General features: G+C 51.1%; 12 protein-coding genes across 12 annotated transcripts; 8 read left to right on the forward strand and 4 right to left on the reverse strand.

Annotated features, from left to right (window-relative positions):
* Positions 1-236: 236 nt before the first annotated feature.
* COCCADRAFT_39343 (uncharacterized protein) lies at positions 237-710 on the forward strand (the record flags this gene model as incomplete). Its single annotated transcript, XM_007717074.1, has 1 exon — positions 237-710. The coding sequence occupies one exon, from the start codon at positions 237-239 to the stop codon at positions 708-710; it is 474 nt and encodes a 157-aa protein (XP_007715264.1).
* Positions 711-988: 278 nt separating this feature from the next.
* COCCADRAFT_28676 (uncharacterized protein) lies at positions 989-2,482 on the reverse strand (the record flags this gene model as incomplete). Its single annotated transcript, XM_007717060.1, has 1 exon — positions 989-2,482. One exon carries the CDS (start codon positions 2,480-2,482, stop codon positions 989-991), a length of 1,494 nt encoding a protein of 497 aa, XP_007715250.1.
* A 601-nt stretch (positions 2,483-3,083) lies between these two features.
* COCCADRAFT_28677 (glycoside hydrolase family 20 protein) lies at positions 3,084-5,411 on the forward strand (the record flags this gene model as incomplete). Its single annotated transcript, XM_007717061.1, has 2 exons — positions 3,084-4,643; positions 4,701-5,411. 2 exons carry the CDS (start codon positions 3,084-3,086, stop codon positions 5,409-5,411), a joined length of 2,271 nt encoding a protein of 756 aa, XP_007715251.1.
* Positions 5,412-5,669: 258 nt separating this feature from the next.
* On the reverse strand, positions 5,670-6,804 carry COCCADRAFT_39346 (uncharacterized protein; the record flags this gene model as incomplete). The annotated part of the gene is made up of 3 exons (XM_007717075.1): positions 5,670-6,031; positions 6,084-6,699; positions 6,751-6,804. 3 exons carry the CDS (start codon positions 6,802-6,804, stop codon positions 5,670-5,672), a joined length of 1,032 nt encoding a protein of 343 aa, XP_007715265.1.
* A 1,307-nt stretch (positions 6,805-8,111) lies between these two features.
* COCCADRAFT_28679 (uncharacterized protein) lies at positions 8,112-8,735 on the forward strand (the record flags this gene model as incomplete). The annotated part of the gene is made up of 1 exon (XM_007717062.1): positions 8,112-8,735. One exon carries the CDS (start codon positions 8,112-8,114, stop codon positions 8,733-8,735), a length of 624 nt encoding a protein of 207 aa, XP_007715252.1.
* A 1,183-nt stretch (positions 8,736-9,918) lies between these two features.
* COCCADRAFT_28680 (uncharacterized protein) lies at positions 9,919-10,819 on the forward strand (the record flags this gene model as incomplete). The annotated part of the gene is made up of 3 exons (XM_007717063.1): positions 9,919-10,216; positions 10,278-10,692; positions 10,753-10,819. The coding sequence occupies 3 exons, from the start codon at positions 9,919-9,921 to the stop codon at positions 10,817-10,819; spliced, it is 780 nt and encodes a 259-aa protein (XP_007715253.1).
* Positions 10,820-11,535: 716 nt separating this feature from the next.
* COCCADRAFT_103989 (uncharacterized protein) lies at positions 11,536-11,796 on the forward strand (the record flags this gene model as incomplete). The annotated part of the gene is made up of 1 exon (XM_007717076.1): positions 11,536-11,796. The coding sequence occupies one exon, from the start codon at positions 11,536-11,538 to the stop codon at positions 11,794-11,796; it is 261 nt and encodes an 86-aa protein (XP_007715266.1).
* Positions 11,797-12,053: 257 nt separating this feature from the next.
* COCCADRAFT_103975 (uncharacterized protein) lies at positions 12,054-12,458 on the forward strand (the record flags this gene model as incomplete). Its single annotated transcript, XM_007717077.1, has 1 exon — positions 12,054-12,458. A coding segment is annotated over one exon (405 nt), but the record flags the coding sequence as incomplete, so codon positions are not given.
* A 57-nt stretch (positions 12,459-12,515) lies between these two features.
* On the forward strand, positions 12,516-13,619 carry COCCADRAFT_103909 (uncharacterized protein; the record flags this gene model as incomplete). Its single annotated transcript, XM_007717078.1, has 1 exon — positions 12,516-13,619. The coding sequence occupies one exon, from the start codon at positions 12,516-12,518 to the stop codon at positions 13,617-13,619; it is 1,104 nt and encodes a 367-aa protein (XP_007715268.1).
* Positions 13,620-14,353: 734 nt separating this feature from the next.
* On the reverse strand, positions 14,354-16,197 carry COCCADRAFT_103981 (uncharacterized protein; the record flags this gene model as incomplete). Its single annotated transcript, XM_007717079.1, has 3 exons — positions 14,354-15,399; positions 15,450-15,788; positions 15,852-16,197. The coding sequence occupies 3 exons, from the start codon at positions 16,195-16,197 to the stop codon at positions 14,354-14,356; spliced, it is 1,731 nt and encodes a 576-aa protein (XP_007715269.1).
* Positions 16,198-17,380: 1,183 nt separating this feature from the next.
* COCCADRAFT_103916 (uncharacterized protein) lies at positions 17,381-17,748 on the forward strand (the record flags this gene model as incomplete). Its single annotated transcript, XM_007717080.1, has 2 exons — positions 17,381-17,461; positions 17,533-17,748. The coding sequence occupies 2 exons, from the start codon at positions 17,381-17,383 to the stop codon at positions 17,746-17,748; spliced, it is 297 nt and encodes a 98-aa protein (XP_007715270.1).
* Positions 17,749-17,961: 213 nt separating this feature from the next.
* On the reverse strand, positions 17,962-19,491 carry COCCADRAFT_39352 (uncharacterized protein; the record flags this gene model as incomplete). The annotated part of the gene is made up of 2 exons (XM_007717081.1): positions 17,962-18,842; positions 18,891-19,491. 2 exons carry the CDS (start codon positions 19,489-19,491, stop codon positions 17,962-17,964), a joined length of 1,482 nt encoding a protein of 493 aa, XP_007715271.1.
* Between the last annotated feature and the right edge of the window lie 252 nt (positions 19,492-19,743).

Raw genomic sequence — 19,743 nt, forward strand, 5'->3', positions numbered from 1 at the left:
TGGAAGGGATGAACACGGTACCAAGTCAATTGGAGACGTAAAAGTCATACGACGACCACTCAGATGGCTGATACCCCTCATTCATTCACTTCTGTACCACACGATAATGCGAACAAACGTGACAATCACGAGATGATCTGACACATGTTGCAGCCCCAACATATCTTGCTCAAACCAAGTGAGATATAAAGCAAGCAAGGCACCTCCTAACATCATGATCCTTCAGTATCAACAATATGTCTCATCAAACACAAAAAACGAACTTCATACCTCTCCTACCAGTAGAAATCCACTCACAGACCAAGAAAGTCTCGCCTCCGATCAACAAAATAACACAACAAGGCTGTGAGCCACGCACAGAGATCACCCCCTCCTCTCAGCACCAAGACCGGAATCAGACAAGCCCCAGTCTTAGTCATGGAGTTGTAGACCAAGGAAAGTACGACTACCTCTTCCTAAAAGCCAATGTGCTTTTCTCACAGAGCAGTGAACACACAACCGAAACGATGCCAAAAGAAAAGGCTTCTGGCATAACGACCGAAGTCAACGAACTACTAAAGACTAGTTCCTGGTCTATCCCTCATGCCCACGAGTATCAGAAGCATGCTTGGCATAGTTCTGTGCTGGGAATGGAGGCCAAAGTCAAAGACGAGTGGGGATTTTCTAGCGCAAACGCATCGCGTTCGCACACCCCAAACCCAATTTGCTAAGATGATTGTTGTGGACCAAAAGTTTTTTGTGTAAATTATTTGTGGCGATATGTACTTTAGTGTAGTGTTTCTTGTTGTCAGCGCTAGCGACTGCTTCCCCGCTTCTATGTAACCAAATTAACTCTTCGAAATATCGTGGCGATCGGTTAAATCGAGATGGCGGAGTTTTCAACTAAGATACACATGTGTTTTACATGGAACTCTAACAAGTGTCTAAGACTGCCGCATATTTTCATGCCTATGTTTCGCTCATCCAGCATCCTAGTGTCTGCTAGCATTTAGGGCCTGGTCCTCCACGTCGAGTTCCTCGCTATCATGTAATCTTTACTTTGTATCGACTTCCAAATGCCCCAAAACCCACCCAATGGCCAGATACCCCTCAACTTGAGACCCCAGTCCTTGTTGGCCATTTCCGTATACTTCTCAACATCTACGTGCACCTTGTCATAGACTTCTGGAAGCATCTCGGCGTTGTATTTCTTTCTCAGTCCTTGATGCCATTTGTGATCGAATTGGGACCAGAATTCTTCTCTGCTATAGTATGTTTGCGCGTACAACCACTTCATACCGCCCATCTCACCAAGTGTCTTCTCGAGAGCACGGTTCTTCTGAAGGTAGGTCGTGGGGTCGCTGGGCCCGAAACCCCACAGTCCGATATTAAGCATCTGGTCTGATTTAAGAGATCCCTTCGTATGCGGGTGCATGGTCGGTTGGGGACTTTGCTTGAGAGGGCAGAGCCACAGTGGCCAGATGTTGAATGTCTTGTCTGTGTACTCGATGAACTTCTCCGCATTCGGGTATGGCAGAGCCATGTCTTGTACAATGTAGCGTGTTGCGATTCCGGATGCATGCAAAGCTCGGTATAGCATGCGCGTGTGCAAGAAGTCGTCGAGGAACCATCGGGTGTATTTGTTGAAGGGAAAACGCATGTAGCTGAACGCAGATCGTCCGACCCAGAATCCGCCGCGGTCGTAGCGAAACATGTACTCAGCCAATGGTATGTATTCTATGACCGGCTCGTTGGAGTTTCGCGTTGCTGCTTCAACATGAAGATAGAACCACGGATCCGAGGGATTGCTAAATGTTTGCGGCTTGGTATTGGGTGGGAGTTCGTCGGTCATTTCGCCGGTGACTATAGCACCGTGATCTTTACTGAACAGCACGCCATCCACATAGTCATTTCTAGAACCTTTTTCGCCTTCGGTATGCTCCTTGACCTCTTTGATAGCCTGTGCCACATTGCGGGTAGGATAGTATGTAGTCTTGACATATTTTTTGGCCTCGACAAGATTTAGATCTACCAGAGTGGTGACACCGAGAGTGCCGACTGCACCAGCAGCGCCCCGAAACAGATCTTCATTCTCCTTTTCGCTTGCTTTCATTACTCTGCCATCGGCCATTACCATTTCCACTTCATTGATTGTCCGGTCAAAAAAGCCAAACTTGAAGCTACTACTCTCTCCTGCTGTTCCTGCATATCCTCCTCCTACAGTGATACCAGGGAACTCCATGACAACAGGCGGTACTAGACCATGTGGCAAAGTCGCTTCCACGAGTCGATCCATAGGGACATTGGGCTCCACCAGCGCTCTCTTGCTTTCCGTATCGACTTTTATGACATTTTTCAGAGCACTTATGTCAACGACATGTTTCTTGAGGTTTGGCCGTGTGCTATTTGTCGAGCCGTGTGAGATTCGGAATGGTTCTTTTCGTGTAAAGTAGTCCTTGACTTTAGACGCAACTTGCGCGACAACGCGCTGGTGACGGTCCATATCAAGATCTTTCGTGAGTTGAGATATCCAGCAATGCCGTTGTCATTGATACATGACAGTCACGTCCTCGTCGTGTGATTGGAGATGTTGTTTTGGTAGACTTTATCGGTGAGGTACAGATTTTCTCCGATGCGCTAAGCTTCGCTCGTCTAGCTTCAGTGTTTCTGGCCTGCGTCTTTCTTCCCCGAACTCGCAGATCTGATACATTTACTTCTTTTGGGTTTTTTGTCCTTTGTTTGTTATGCCCACGTCGCAAAGATCGTGCACAAGCCATGCTCTGCTCTGTGAAGACGGTTCACGTTGGCATGAATAAGCCCTGTACGAGACTTGCCGGGGCCGAAGTAGCACCTCTCCACCTCCACACCGTTCATTCCGTTTCTCGTCCTCGCTGAGCCGTGCCTGACCATACCCCTTTTGCCATTACCCAACGCTTGTTATCGTGATTTCCAACGGCCAGCCGCTCTAAGGTTACATCGGCTTTGCAGATTGCGGGGCGAAGCGACTTGACAGCATCTGCCAAGATACCTTGGCTATTCAATACAATAGAATAGTTTACCTGGGCCACCGCACTCACTATGACACCAGTGATTTCGCGTCAATGATGGTTTTCGTCGCGTCCTTGCTCCTACTACCTCCATTGGTTGTTGCGCTACAGCCCTTACCACCAATTTCACCAGTAGATAAGAGCAACAACGACCTCGGCTTCTCAGTCACTAAGCAAGGAACAAAAATATACATACAAAATGCTTTTGCTGATAAGAGAGATTCCAGTGGTCTTACGCTGATACCCCCCAGTGCTGAAGAGTTTGCAGAAACATTCCGCGCGGATTTGTCGTCGTTGTATGGTAGTCAATGGACCTTGGAGCGCGTCGATGAGCTTCCCACAACTGGCATCCTCCTCGGTCCATTTCGGGGTAACGCTGACCAACTGACCTATGAGAACGGCATCGCAACAGAAGAAGGATACGAGCTCGATGTTGCCAATGGCAGTATTTACATTGGCGGGAGTGGTGCACGAGGCATGTTTTGGGGTACTCGGACTGTACTACAGGAACTGCAGATCGGAAATGGATCTTTACCATCCGGAAACGTTGTTGACGCGCCTGCATATGCCACTCGTGGATATATGCTAGACGCAGGCCGGAAATGGTACGATAAGCATTTTCTCAAAGAGCTTTGCTCATACGCGTCGTTCTTCAAGATCTCAGAATTCCACTACCACTCGAGTGATAACTATCCCTTGAATCGTGGCCGCAACGAGACCTGGCAAGATGTGTTTTCGCACTTCTCGCTATATCCTGAGAAGAATGCAGAACTTAGAGGATTGATTCAGCGTCCTAACGAAACACTATCGCGCGCCGATTTCGAGGACTTCCAAAGCCATTGCGCACAGCGAGGTGTTACCGTTATTCCTGAAATTGAGGCTCCAGGCCATGCACTAGCAATCACCAAGTGGAAACCTGAGCTCGCCTTGAGTAAGAAGGATCTGCTAAACCTAAGCCATCCAGATGCAATTCCTACTGTAAAAGCCATCTGGTCAGAGTTTTTACCATGGTTTCAAACAAAAGAAGTACACATTGGTGCGGACGAGTACGACGCAGATCTAGCTGATGACTACATCAATTTCGTCAACGAGATGGCCGATTTCGTCAAAAATAGTTCCGACAAGGAAATCCGCATTTGGGGCACACATGAGCCATCAGAAAACTTTACCATTTCAAAAGATGTCATCACACAACACTGGCAATACGGCCAATCAGATCCAGTCTTGCTACAAAAAGACGGCTATCAAATCATCAACTCCGAAGATTGGTGGGCTTACATGAGTCTCAAGAACGACCACATGCCTATCTTACCAGCACCATACCCGCAGTTCTACAACGTCACACGTACGCTCAACTTCGCAGATGTGCCAGGTTGGCAGTGGGAACCGTCACTATACAACCCCTTCAACAAGACGGAACAGCTACAGCCTGGGGCTCAAGGCAACAAGGGCGCTATTCTAGCAGCTTGGAACGATAATGGTCCAGATGCAACGACGCAGTTGGAGGCTTACTACGCAATGCGGGAGGGTATCCCAGTTGTGGCAGCGCGCGCTTGGGCAGGCAATCGAGGCGCAAAGATCAACGTTGAAGAGCTACCAGACAGCCTATCATTTCTGGTAAGTATTAGCAAGAAGATAATTGCCAGCTACATATGCTAACACATAAATCTAAAGGCACCTTTAGCCCCAGGACAAAACCTCGATCGCCGACTCCCCGGCTCACAAACTCTCTCTACCCAAACGGCCTCTCCACTAGTATCCTGGACGCAGAAGCCATCTCAGTCCGCAAACTCCTCCTTAGAACTAGGTTCTTACGGCCCACCGTACACACTTACCCTTGATATCTCGTCGCCCTTTGCACTGTCTGGACCCGATACCTCACTCTCCACCAATACAAGCGGCAACATCACCACACTCGTCTTTACGACATCCGATGGCTTCCCATACCCCTTACGTCGCGTGTCTCCCAACGATGGCCATGAACCCGGTCACCCAGGCCGCATATGGACGAACCAGTCCACGTCTTCGCACGAGCCTGTTCCCATTAAGCTACCTGCAAAGTTGCGTATCGAGACTGATGTAGTGAATGGCAGTCACGTATGGATTAACGATGCATTTGCGGGCCGCTTTGAGGTGTTTGTGTTTGGTGGGCGCAATACGCTGTTTAGCTGGAGTCAGATGGCGCTTGTGGCGCCGTTGGAGAGTGTACAGGGAGGTGTTGATAAGTTGGTATTGGAGGCTGGGGTTGGGAATGGTGTGGCTCAGCAAGGCAATGGAAGTCAGACAGTGCCGTCGTTTACAGGTGGCGCGGAGCGACAGGCTGCATTTAGTGGAGGGGTTTTGGTCACAGCGGTTGGTGTAATAATGGCGCTGATTGTCTTTTGAAGATATTATACAAGGATGTGCATCGATTGTGAGAATACTGTTTAATGATTTTTCTTCATCATCAAACATAGTGGAGGTATGAAGCAGAGTAATACGAGACTCCTTGAAGTTTAGAGGGATAAAGCACGGATTTGAAAAAGTATCTTACCCTCTCAATCATGCGAACGGAGAAGGTCGTGGTATTTAACATTGTTTCTGTATTCGTAGTTCAAGCGAGATGCGACAAATCTAGAATTATTCCAACGTTGAAATTCCGTCTCAATACGTCGCAGTCAATCTTTGCACCAAGTAATCTCCACTCAGGACATCCCCATATTTTCTTCCATCATTCTCAAATGTCCCGGGAATAGCTTCAATCTTGCGGTCATAGTTTGGATTGCAAAAGTAAGCTATCGAGTATCGTGGTGGATACTCGTCCTTGTCGGCATCCTCTGGCTTTGGTGGCGGCTCTACAACGCGGTGCTTGGTTGACTTGATGGTGTCATTGGACCAGCGCGCGAGTAGGTCACCAGCATTGACTACGATGGTTCCTTCGATGGGTGTCGCGTTGACAAAGGTGCCCTTTGGTGAGCGGACTTGGAGTCCGCCGCGAGAATCTTGAAAAAGAAGGGTCACCGAGCCTGGGTTTTTGTCAGCAACTATTTTGATAAATTTTAAGGTAGGGATTCGTACCATAATCGCTGTGCTCTCCTGCGCGAACCTGCAACTGACCGTCATTCCTCTTGAAGACGCTCTTGGACACGCCCGGGTAATGAAGTAACCTCAACGTGTTGTCTCCGGCATCTGTGAAGCCATCGAACCACTTCTCGTCGATACCAATACCCAGCGCAATTGCGCGCATGACATGCATATGTAGGTTTTTGCAGGTCTCAAAGAAACCCATCATCTGTTCTTTGAATTCCTTTGCTTCCTCGTCCCCGCTCGGCCACATGTTGGGAGTCTCTGGTTGATCGTCGCGCCCGATTTCCATGCTCTCTTTCAAATCTGGCACCAGGGCACGCATCTGCGCCTCGGTTCCTGTTTCTTCTAGAACAACGAGCTTTTCGCGCCCCTGTGTTACGTAGCCACGATTGGCGGCCGCCGAATACCATGCCAAGGCATCTTTCTGTTCTTTCGGCCTGGCGAAGAACTTGGCCGAGTGTGAGAAGACTGTTGAAACTGTAGATTGGGGGATGCCATGGTTCTTGAGATAGATGAAGCCGGCGTTCTGGAAGCCTTTCAGGACAGCGTCAGCAGTCTGCTTCTTGGCATTGGCGTCGCCAGAGAGGAATGCGGAGAAGTCGATGAGCTGTATGATGTTAGACGAAGGAAGCAGTTAGTCTTGTGCGAAAAGAAATACTGGAATTTCCAAGTCATCCTGCGAGACTGCAGAGTCAACAGTAATGCTCGCCATTGTGGTCGCTTGGTATGTTCTGTCTACTGGGCGGCTTGCTTGGGTGTATGTGGAGTTACAGCAGCACCATTGGTATATAGCTAGACCGGTATTTTGAAGGATTTGTGAGACGAAACTATCTATGAATCGGCCGTTTCCGCCGTGTCAGGTGCATCGTGAAATGCTTGGGAGTTGTAGGTGGGGTTGTTGCCACACAAGGAAGGTGCAGACGAGAGGCGATAAGGCTAATGGTGGGGTTGGTGGGACGACGACAAGACGCTCAACGTTACATCTTCATGTATCGTAAGTCTAATTTTTATGAATTCCGTCACCAAGTTGTTCGGATCCTGAGAGAACATGAGCAGAGATCCAGTTTGGATGCCTAGTCGTATCCTCACAACCTCAAGACATGCTACAAGGACAACAATTCTTGCTCTTCGTCCACTTTGAGCTTACCATATCACATTTCGTAAATAACTCAGAATAGTAGCACGCCCTTGATTGAATCTGGGAAGAAATAATGAAAGTCCTTTCATGAAACAATTGCAACACCAGGCACCCCCAGCCAGTAGCATCGCTGTTATGGTTGCAATACTGATAGCTGTTTCGAGAGACTGAGGAAACTGTCGGAATATCAACCGCCAGACACCCTTCCCTTGTTCGGAAGATACCCTTTTCATGGTGTAGATTCTCTTGTTCTGAGGTACTTCGTATTGCGCAATTCCCCTGCCTCAGTTATTGTAAAAGCTAGTGAATATGTATCCTGTTTCTTCCTGGATACCATACACAAGGCAACCGCCATTGATGAAAAGGGGGGGTGAGCGAGCGCAGAATGGAGTGATATCAACTGTCTTCTCAGTCCTAAACACAGCGCAAACAACAGTGTCGGAAAATGTAAGCAAGTAAGCTAATCCAGCACATAGACCTGGATGACTCGGGGCAAATCTCCTAACACGGGTGACTTTAGAATGAGATGTCGGCTCTCGAAAGAAAAAGAGCACAGAGAGGGTATGGAAAGGACGTTATAGAGGGGTCTACAGGCACGCTGGATGCAAGTGACGTGCGTAGCATGTCTGTGCGCCAGCCTAGTCCATGTACCATAGTGAAGGTGAGGGTGACAGACAGACTCTCGCCACGTCCGTTTGTACGAGCGTCCCGTGTTAACTCACTCTTACCCAGCCACAATAGCAAGTTGCCGAATCAATAATCACCGATTGCTATAATTCCAGATTGTCCGACTAACCCTGACGTCTATTCAATACCAACTCTCTTCAAATCACTACTATAATATTTTCTTTGTCACCTCATTCTACGAGATCTTGGCCAACATGCTCGAAAACCAAGCAGCAGTCGTTGATGCAAAGCTCGCCGAACCCAACGCTCTGGCTACTTCACAGGGCAAGAAGGAACCGGTACCTTTTCTATTCAAAGACAAGAACACACTGCTTCGAGAAAAGATTGGCGAAAACGAGAAATACAGAGATATCCTGATTCAGATAGTCAAGAGGCGTCTTGATGCTCTGTTGCCACCCGAAGCCAACCGCAAGGGTGCTGGAGAACATGCAGGCGAAGTGACAAACACCAACAACGCCAACCACCCAAGTAGCCTCCTTACCGCTAGTGCTCTAAGCAATCTTCCAGTAGATCCAGATCACCATAGACTCCTCCAGTCAGTTACCCCCAAAAAAACACTTCAGCACATCTCCTTACCATACCCAGCCTACCCCTCCCTCACCACTCCCTCTCCTCTCCTCCGAACTGTCCCCCAACAAAGCGAAATAAGTCCCATATCTTCAAGTAAGTTCCTCCAACCAAGACACACCCAAGCCTACCTTTCTCACCATACTCCCAGCCCACCACCCATCGACCGCGAACAGCAACGCCGCATCCGCATCCAAGAACGCGAGTACCTCACCGCCAAGCTGCGCATTGTGGAGTGGGAGCGAGAATAGTACTTGTGCATGTACAAACGCTTGCGCCCGCGCACCCATAAGGAACTCCCCAAGCAGTCTGGCGATGGGGTGCAGGGAGGTAAAGTCACGAAGGAAAAGGGAGACGTGAAACTTAAGCGGCGGAAGCACAAGGAATGGGAAAGGCTCGATCGAGAGGTCACCGAGAGTTTGCTTGAGAGGCTTGAGGTTAATCTTGTGATTCGCGAGGAGACGGATGATCAAGTCTGAAGAGGACTGTGCAGATTGATATGACTTGGAGCATGTATGGAGTATTGGCGCTGGTCCTTGGGTATTCTGCGATTGTTTGGAGGGGATAATGGAGGGATGACTATGTACTTGGGGATCACACATGCGTTGTGTGAGCATGAATGGAATCCGATGATGGGGTTCTAGGCTAGTATGCTGTAGGGTAGGTAGTACGGCATAACGGGCATGGAGTCATGTAATGTACTGATAGCACATGTATGGTAGTGCGTAGAGATGTAGCTTTAGCTGCATATTGCCCCAATCCCTCATTACTGTGACTTGCTCTGTTTGATATGTAGTAGTTGTCGAGTGACACCGGCGCTAACTGAAGACAGAAAACCACTCTCATCTTTGTATATGCAAATTGGATAGTTAGACCAGACATTCTCGAAAACAAATCAACTTGCACTATTTCTCGTTTTTAACACCGCTCAGACCAATCGATATATGCAACCGAAGCTGACATAACTGTTTAATTGGAGTTCGGTCCAACAACCATCGGTACATAGGGCCATAACGCAAACATATCCTCAACATTCCCACTCCCCAGCAAGCCGATCACCCGGGCTCTCGCACTCCCAGCGCCCCGAACCCCGAGAGTATTAAAACCAACGGGTAGTTCGGCCGCTCTACTGATGTCAACCCCGGCTGCACGAACGATTTTACGATGATGGCGAAGACATTGGCGCGGCATCGGGTGCTGGACCCTGAGATCGCAGCGCAACATGAGGAAAATGACGTCTTCGATGCGATTACTCCGGACACATGCGGCTTTTGGACACAATTTGCATGATATCTAACTACTTCGTTTCCCCATCATCTGCAATAACGGATTTCTTTGCATCGCATTTACATACGATTCCGCGGAATAACATATATACTTACTAGGTTGGCCCACGTGATACAGATATCCCATACAGTATACAACAGTACATCCATGAGCATGGGCAACACGCAATCAACGGTGCGCTATCTCGCGCCCGCATCGTTCATCTATGACTTTGCAGCGCAGCAATATGGCATTTTCTCCACGCCCAATATGATGGATATTCACAACCGGAACCTGGCTGCTTTCTCACCATACCCGTACTTCATCGGCGCCTTCTTCTTCCCCCAGCAAATCTTCCAGCTGGCGTGGTTGTGGAAGCTGTGGAAGCAGGATGGAAACGAGCAGGAGCGTGCCATGATGAATAAGTTCGCTTGGTGTTATAGTTTGGGTAATTTTTGTATCGGAAGTAAGTTTACCTTTGACTTGTCGAATGGTCGAGAAGGAAATGATGCTAACACGGGTGATAGCTTGGATGTTCTTCTGGAATGCGAATGACCTAGCGACTTCGAACATCTTTGTGATAATCAACACGCTGGCGCAGGTGGCCTACATCTCGACGATGCTCGAGCCGCTGGATACACGCTCAACACCCAACTTTCTCACGCATATTGTTGCGAAGACGTTTGCTGGTATTGGTGTGCTGGACCTCTTGCACAACACATCAGCCGCATACTATGTTGGTGTCGAGCCCAGCTCCCTCGTGCAGGTCGCGACGGGCATTGGTTTCGCCGCTGCGGCAAGCGTGAGCGACTGGATCTTTGGTGGCTGTCTGGTATACGATCTAGTCGCACTGTCTGTAGGACAAGAGGGCAGCTGGTCGAGGTTGCTGGGCGGATACGCAGCCATGACAGCGGGTATCGTGGGCTTCAGGAACTTTTTCTAGTAAGTATACTGATGTTGCTTTGGACAAATCGCATGCAGGGTCATGCTGACCGAGTGCAGTCCTCGATGGAAGGGCCAGACGCAAGGCGGATATTCGAAGATCGGAAGTGGCGGTGATGATGCTTAGACATGGGATAGTCACGCGGATGGAGGGGAAAAGCAGTACTTGACGATTCGATCCGATCCGATGCTAGGACATGTCATGTGTAGATTAATTCCTGTAATACTATAAGCAAATGGCAGGACGTGTTGCTGTCGCGTGTTAGGGTTCATCGCGGGCTTCTTGATGCCACATGTCCGCCAATCCATGGCGACATGACTTCCCGTATTGGGTAGAGGGACGCAGTTCTTGTTACGTTTCGGAGGGGGGATCTTAGTGGTGTTTATTAGTAGACGGGTGCACCATGGGGCCGATGGCGGAGGAGCCGCGGCCCATCTGCGCGCTATTGCAGCCATGGACCCCGTCGATCGTCGTTGATATCTCTGTAGGATGCGGCGATGCAGCTTCAAGTCGTGGAGTGGGAGCCATTCAGCATGTTGCGGGGCTGGAGTGGGCTGGCATGGCTGGGAATCAGATCCATGGCCAAGACCCCGCGAGCGGCGGCAAGCGGCAACAGGCAAGCCCAAGCGAGCTGAGATCGCGTGCCCACCCCCGGCCGCCTCGAGGACCCCGAGGTGGGTGGAGATAAGGCTTATCTTTCACTCATGACACTGTGACTGCTCCCGTTCAAGTCACACCTCTCCTGCGCCGTCCCGTCGTATCCCTTCCGCCTGGCCTAGCCGTAGCCAACGACGCTTGTCCTATTCTTTACCCCCGGCGTCAGTCATGCGAGCCCGTCGGAGATGCGCAGTTGGAGGCAAAGGGCTCTCTATGAGCCCGAGTGGGCCACGGATGACTGTTACAGCCTCCCCTTGTCCTCGATGTTGACCTCTCTTATCTTTCTGTCCTCGTGCTCTCTATTCCTTTCCACGTTTTGCAACAATTACTGTGCTTCGTTTTGCTACCGTAAACCACGTCTCGCGTCTTATCAGCAGCCCGTCGGATCCAACGACGTCATCGCGCCGACCACTGGAACGCCGACCTGTAACAGACGACTCCGTTAGGCGAGTCGCGAGAGTTTAGAGTTGCATATTCTCCTTGGGTCTTTGTGATTACTCGTCGCTGGTTGCATCTGTGCGCTGAATCCAGCCTCTGACCATTCCGCCCCCGCTGCCGAGGCGCGAAGAAGAGCGCAAAGAAGAAGCAAGTACAAGAGGAAGAACAGACCGGGAAACGCGTCCCAGATCCTAGATACAGGACCCAAAGCCTAAGAACTCTGCGCCACGCCCTCCGTCGACTTCCACCATACGTCTATGGCACCATGCCGCCCTACCTATCCCCCTTGCATATAGCGAAGCCCTCGTTACCGCCTAGCTGCGAACCTGCCAACGCGTTCCTCTACCACCTCTCAGCCACATTCCATACATGCATACCTACGAATCTCGCGCTCATATCGACGCTCCTTGGTACGTGCAGTATCGTATCGTGGCTATTCGCACAGCTACCGCAGATATATAAGAACCACAAACTCAAGTCAACTTCGGGGTTGAGTGCCTTTTTCCTGACGGAATGGCTCCTGGGTGACTTGACAAATCTGCTAGGGTGCCTGTTTACAGGGCAGGCATCTTGGCAGATCATTATTGCTGCATACTATGTTTTCGTGGACTGCTGCCTATGTGGGCAGTGGGTGTGGTATGAGATGCTCCACCACGGACGACCTCTACGCCCCATTTGGGGCCGATGGAGCAGTTCTCCAAGTAGCAATCCAGGAGCAGGTGGTTCTATGCACCAAGTTTTGGAAGGCATGGGTATAGGCAAGCCAGCGAGTACTGCGGATAAAAAAGACAACACCAAGGGAAGCACTCCGCAGGACGTACCACAATCAAACCAAAAGGACGTCTTCAGGATCCCCAACTTTGCGCGGTCTCCAAACCCAGCCAAAGAATCATGGCAAGGCACACCTCCGTCAAGCGCATCGCCAAACCCACACATCCGCCGCGTAGCAGCCTCAAGCCCACCCATGCCCTCGCCCAAAACAATCATCTACATAACCCTCCTCATCGCCGTCCTCACAAACCCCACAATCGCAAGGCCAATCTCGCCTTTCGCTCCCGGTCTCGCCCGTCCCCGTAGCATCGCCCACACTACAACCACCACCACAATCACAATCACATCCACCGACAGCACCGCCCTCGCCGGCAAAATCTTCTCCTGGATGAGCACCTTTCTGTACCTGGGCTCCCGCCTCCCCCAACTCTACATGAACCAAGTCCGCAAATCCACCGCCGGCCTCTCCCCCGCCCTCTTCGCTGCCGCCTTCTTCGGCAACCTCTTCTACTCCTCCTCCCTCGCCACAAACCCCTGTGCCTGGCGCGACTTCGCCCCGGGTGAAGGCGCCGGTTGGGTCGACCCCCAAGGTAGCAACCGTGAAAACTGGATCCTCCGTGCCTCCCCCTTTTTCCTCGGAGCCGCAGGCGTCCTCCTCATGGATGCAGCCGTAGGCCTCCAGTTCTGGTTCTTCGACGACGCAGTACCCCCGCGTGGTCGCTCCCAGTTCCCGCGTGACGACGAGGTCGTCATTACCATTGACGAGAATGGCAAGCTCATCCGTAAGAGTCTGCATTGGAGGCGCGTCAGTGGGTGGATGAGGGGTTGGGCCCCGGCTGTTAGTGTCGCTGCTACTCCCAATGTTAGTCGCGCTGTTACGCCTATGGATTCGCCCCGCGATGCTAGTCCGGCGGGTAGTGTGGGGAGTAGTCAAAGTAGCAGTAGTCAGAGTATCCCGATCAAAGGACGGGGCAATGCGTTGGATGAGGCCAGGGCGTTGTTGGGGACTAGTAGGCATGCTAGTCCCAGGAGTTATGGCGCCGTGGGTAGTCCCAGGTAGAGATACGAGAACGTAGTGCATAGTTTGTCTGCCTTTCTTTTTTTCTTTTTTACGTCGAGCATCACAAGCAATGTTGGACTTGACGGGTTTTTTCTTCACATCTTCAAGAGGCATATTGTTTTATCTTGCATTCATGCATCTTTTCGTAGGCGTTTTTTTTTCATGGGGGATTACACCATTTACATGGGGAAATGACTTTGGCATGATAACTTCTTATATACATTCGATAGAAAGAGAGCAAGTAGCATTTTGCAAGTATGCATTTTTACAAGCAAATTTTGCACCGTTCTTTATCACGTCTAATCAGCAACGACTCCTTTGTCTTTGTGAGAATAAGACTCTACCATTCCGATGATGAATATGTCTAAAGCTACAACTACAGATGTGCTAACTGAAAGAAAAGAAAATTTAAGACAGAATAGAGTCAAGAAGGGAAAAAGGGAAAACGCCGAGATCAAGCAAAACATGAGAGATGATGAAGAAGAAGAAAAACGGTAATTTGTCTAAGCAGCCAGAAACCCAGAGGACACCCCGGAAAACCCGCCACTACTACCTAGGTATCACACCCTTATACAAAGACATGACTACTTGTAATCGTACAGAGAAAGCCGGGAGGTGACGTATGTGTGTGTATGTGTGAATGTGTCTATACAGCATGGCAATCCTGCTTTTTTTTTGTGCGAGAAGAAAGAGAAAAAAACAACAACGTTTCGACGTTAGACCGCTCAGCAGCTCTAAACACGCGAGACGTCACGGCCAAAGATCTTGGCCTTTGCCCAGTCAAGCATGACCAATATCCTGTTGCGGGTGCTGAAGCACATGCTGAGATAGGCAGAGCGCCAGAAAATGTAGGTAATGGTACCACCCGAAGCAATGTTGCCCGCAAACCATGAGATATCGGCAACAGCCTTCTCGGAGCCGATGTAGGCCAGCGAACCCTGGTGAGAGTACTCAAATGGACCAATCGACTTGATTCTCCTCAGTCTTTGCTGCAGAGCCTTGATCTCACCAAAGACCTTGTCGCGAGCCTCCTTGCCGGGAGCCTTTTCTTGGGCAACGGACAGCTCGGCAAGCTGACCCTCGATCTCAGCAGTCTTGGCCATGTTGTTGAACATGCGGGCGAGGAAAGCACCCTCTTGAGCGGCAACCTGAGCAGTAGGGGCGTAATTGGCGACGGCGCAGTCACCAACGGCCCAGACGTTCTCGGTACCCTTGACAACAAGGTACTCGTTGACGGCAAGACCACGGCGCGAGTCTTTTTGAGCGGGGATCTGGTTGATCAAGTCCTTGACAATGGGACGGAGAGCGTTACCGGTGGCCCAGACAAGGAGACCGTATGGGATCCTCTCGAGCTGCTTCTTTCCATCAGGGCCGGTCGACTCAGCCTCAATGTACTTGTCCGTTACGTTCTTGACCATGGTCTTTGTGCGGATATCGATGGTCTCCTCCTTGAATGTCTTCTCCGTGTAGTCGATGAGCTGCTTGGAGAACATGGGAAGGACGTTGGGAAGCGCCTCGACGAGGGTAACCTTGAAGTTGTCCTGGATCTCAGGCAACCACTTCTTCAGATCCGAGTGGAAGAAGTCCTGGAGTTCTCCGGCAAACTCGACACCAGTGGGACCACCACCGACAACGACCATGTGAAGCAGACGCTTCTTCTCCTCTTCAGACTGATCCTTGAATGTAGCCGTCTCGCAGCAATCCATGATACGGTTTCGGATGCGCTGGGCATCGCCAACCTCCTTCAAGAAAAGACCGTGTTCCTTGACACCAGGGATACCTAAGTCAATTGTTAGCCAATAGTCGGGCTTGACACAGCAACCAGCGTACCAAAAGTGGCGTTCTCAGCACCGACACCAACAACCAGCATGTCAAAGGGAACCTCGGTCTTGGAGACATCGCCCTTGATATCCGAGTCGTCGCTGATGTAGACGACCTTCTTTTCGTAGTCAATCTTGGTGGCCTCTGCCTCGTAGTACTTGACCTGAGCCTTCTTGTGGCGCAGGAAGTTACGGATGGGCTCCATAATAGAGCGGTGCTCAATGGTACCGACGGTGCAGGAAGGGAGAAGCGGGGTGAAGAGGAAGTAGTTTCGGGGCGAGACGACGACGACATTGTAGTTTTCCGTGTCGAGCTTCTTGAGCAGGGAGACGGAGCCCCAGCCGGTACCTGTTCGGCATGGTCAGTCAGGTGCTCGCTGCCCAGATGGTGTTACATCGGCAGGCTACTCACCAAGGACGACAAGAGTCTTCTTGTTGGGGTCGGGCGGCGGCTGGTCAGCGGGGTTGCGAGTCTCGTAAATGCCGTATCCGATGTATGCTAGGCCGGCAAGGGCGGAGAGCTGGGTGAGGCGATACGACCAGCGTAGAAGGCGGAACCGCTTGGGCTTGGGGGCGCTTCCAGTTGACTGCTGGCGGACAGACTGGCGCAAGACAATCTGGTTCTGGGTAGGGCGGGGCGTCCATCGCGCTCTGCTGGCGATGAGTGACGGGCGGTTGGTGGTGAAGGTCCTGCGTCCGGCCTGCTGTACCTGCGACAGAACATTGGCAGCGGCGAGAGGTCTCATTGCGGGCGCCATTGGAAAATGCAGAGAGACCGTGGCAAGAGGCCACAGAGTCAATTGCAGGATGAGAAGGGGATAAGGATTGAAGAAAGGGCAGCGGAGGGCGAGGGGCGGGCAAGGCGCTGATGATAATGACTTGTGGTGGTGCCCTGGGAGTCAACTTTTTCTTAGCGATGACGAACGACCGGCGTACCGAGTCGCCTCGCACTGGCCCTTTGCTTGTGCGCCAAAAGATAAGCCTGTCGTCCCAATCACATCATTTGCTGCCCGCGCCCACGCATTCACACGCCCACCCTCCCGCGCGAACAATTGCTGCTTCTAGGCCTTGGGAATTATTTTCGTCCCTCGTCCCATCCCATCCCATCCCATCCTTAATCCCGCGTTCTTTGCAGTCGAATCGAGCCTGCGGATCCGGTCTCGCTTGCGTCCCGCCGCCGGCCCTCTCTCCTCCCCCCTCCTACACGCCCCAAAGGCAACTTTGATCAACCCGAAATCTTCCATGGCGACAAGCCACCCAGCATTTCCTTTTCTCGTGTTTTGTTCAGCGCGCCATGTCGTGCGACTCCGCTGGCCCGGTGGCAGATTGCCGAGCAGCATTTCCCACCGGGAAGGGTAGGGTTGGACTGTGTCCTCGGCGGCTGCGCTGTCTGTCAGCCTCAACGCCCTGCATTCCGTCGGGTGGGCCAAAACGAAGCAAGAATTTTGTGGACTACGGCCATTGTCCCCTGGCCGCCAGTGGGGTCTGCCATTCCTTTTCAATGCAATTACATTCAATAAATTTACCGGTGGTACATTTGCAACGCGTTCAAGACGCGGTACTTAAGTACAAGTGCATCGCTCTTGGCACTACTAACTACACAACACAAGCAATACATGTACCATGGTAAACCTACTTGATAGATTCTACCTTGAATCATGTCTCAACAAACTAACATGTATGCACGTGTATGTAGCTATAAGCTGGGAAACGCCAAGCAAGAATACTAGAAATGATGACGATGACCATCCCTCTACCCCCGCTCGCAGACTACTCGATACAGTTTAGGCCCCAGGATTCATAATACAACACATGTAGCGGACGCTGCGGATGTCAAGCAAAAGCAATAGGTCCCAGTAGCATATAAATTCACAGCTGTCTTACTTTGGAAACATCATACATCGCCATCTCCCAAATCTCCCAAGTACAAGTCCTTCCAACATGCCCCACGCAACCGCAACCGTAAACGGCGTCCTAGTCGCCGAAACAGACTCCTACGAAGTCGTCGACGGAAACATCTACGTTCGTCTCCCTCTACCACTCATAACAAAACCCCCTAAACTAACGTTATCCTTCTTTCCCCCATTACACAGTTCCCACCAAGCGCCATAAAAGAATCCCACTTCACCCCTACAAGCACAAAAACGCATTGCCCATACAAGGGCGAAGCAAGCTACTACACCATCACGACCAACAAGACCGAAGTCAAGGATGCAGCTTGGTACTACCCAGAGCCGCTGGAGAGCATGAATAAGATCAAGGGGTATGTCGCTTTTTACAAGCGGTCTGCGGAAATCAAGACCGAATAAAAGGGGAAACCACAAATCTAAAGAATAAAATATCCATTGTTCATTTAAAAAAAAAGACCCTTTTACCCAGGAAAGGCAGAACTAAAAAAAACATGTCAAGCTTCCGCAGAGGCTCTGATTTTCCTGTCAACTCCCATAGAAAAAACGCCATGAAAATGCTCGTAAAGACTTTGTCGTTAACCCAACAGAAACGAAAAGATGCGAGATGTTTCTTTAAGCATCAACACCCATCATAGTATCATCACCATCAACGCCCACACTCGGCTGCTCAATCATGACGCCTCTGCCCCTGCCCTGCAGCAACTCCCTCCGTACCTCCGCACTAATACTCCGGTGACCCCTCGTAAGCAGCAAGTCCAGCAACGCCTCCCTTTGATCCTCCGTGATGTCGTTTCTGTACCTCTGCGCAAACGCGAGCAAACACTGATGCCAAATCACCGGCAACTTGCCCGTGTTTCCCAAGTCGCCAGCTACGGATTCCGTATCCATGGCATCCGCACTACTGGCGCCTACACCGCGGAAACGAAGAAAGTGGAAGACGAGGGCGTCGATGACTTTGTAAGGTAGAGCGTATTTTTTCTCGAGGAGAGTCTTGATGAAGATGTTGCAGGGGCCTGCGGCGTCAGGGTCTGAGGACATTTGCTCGGCGGCGATCTCGCAGAGGCGGTGCAGGGCGGCGGCAGAATGGAGGACGGGGACGGAGATTTTGGACACGACCGAGGCGACGATGACGGCGTCGCGTTGCGTGCAGGAGATGTCTGTGAGCATGGGGAAGACGATACCCTTGAAGAAGGCGGAGGGCTTGTAGAGGGCCTTCTTCAGCGCGTTGTACAAGTGCACGTTTAGCTTGTGGGTTTCGCGGATGTTTTGTTGGACGAGTGGGAGGAGGATGGTATTGAGGAAGATTTGGGCGGTTTGAGGCTTTGCGGAGATGAAGATGCGGGTTGCTGCGTAGGTTGCGTTGGGGGTCCAGTCGTCAGGACGGGTAATGGCGACGAGGGTTTCCCAGGCGGGGATTGTAGGGAGGATCTTGAAGGGCTTAGGTAGCTTGCCGCTCTTGTAGCGGCTCAGGATGAGGCCGATCTTGGAGTACACTGTGTATACTTAGCAATGTGACGGAAAATGTAGATCGTATATCGTACCTTCCACAACCTTGGCGGGTAGTTCAATGGCGTCTTCTGGAGCACCACCGCCTTGAATCTCTGGGTGTTGCACTTCGCCTCCGGCCTCGTGTGCCGCAATCTTCTCGAGAATGAGTGCAGCCAGGTCTGTGCCTGGCCCTGAAGGTTGCGCTTCTTCGCCAGGCCATACAATTGGGTTGTCGTCAGTTGGGATGAACTTATTCCATGCTGCCAAGTCATTCGCATCAATCTCAACCTCCTCGACCTCCTCATCGTCGTCTCCCCACGCTTCGTCGTCATCCTCTGCGTGCACTACATCCCCCTCGACCATGTCATCTTCTCCCATGCGCGTCTCAAAATCAAAGGCAGGATTGGCCTCTTGTGGTCTCTTGGCCATGGTTTCTCGTGCATCCTCCTCTTCCAGCTCTCGTCCAATCTCCAAGATTTTGCGCGAGCTTTTGGAGTCTACATATTTTTGCTCGTCTTCCTCGTCCTTGTCGCCCTTGCTGCGCTTCTGTCGCTTTTGCGCCTTGTTTTTCCACGGGTCTGAGGGCGCATATTCTTCGGCTAGAGGGTTGTGTCGCTGGTCGCGCGCGCCAGGCGATTTGGGTGCTTTTGGCATGATGGGTTGATTCTGTCGAGTCGCAGAGGAGGACACTGTGAAAGAGACTGAAGTCTTTGCAGAATGGCGGAATATTACTCGGCGTGCTATTGGCGAGTCGGCTTGTGGAAATTTAGAAAAGTTGCAGCGGCGGCGGAACCAAAAATTTGGTGGGGGTTCGACTTTTGCGTCTAAACGGCCCGCCGTAGGAGCTGCACGTCTCCACTCGCCCATAGTCGCGACTTGGATTGACGACACCGCAATTGCGCCTCT

The sequence above is a fragment of the Bipolaris zeicola genome (genome assembly GCF_000523435.1).
Source record: "Bipolaris zeicola 26-R-13 unplaced genomic scaffold scaffold_164, whole genome shotgun sequence".
Classification (NCBI taxonomy): domain Eukaryota; kingdom Fungi; phylum Ascomycota; class Dothideomycetes; order Pleosporales; family Pleosporaceae; genus Bipolaris; species Bipolaris zeicola.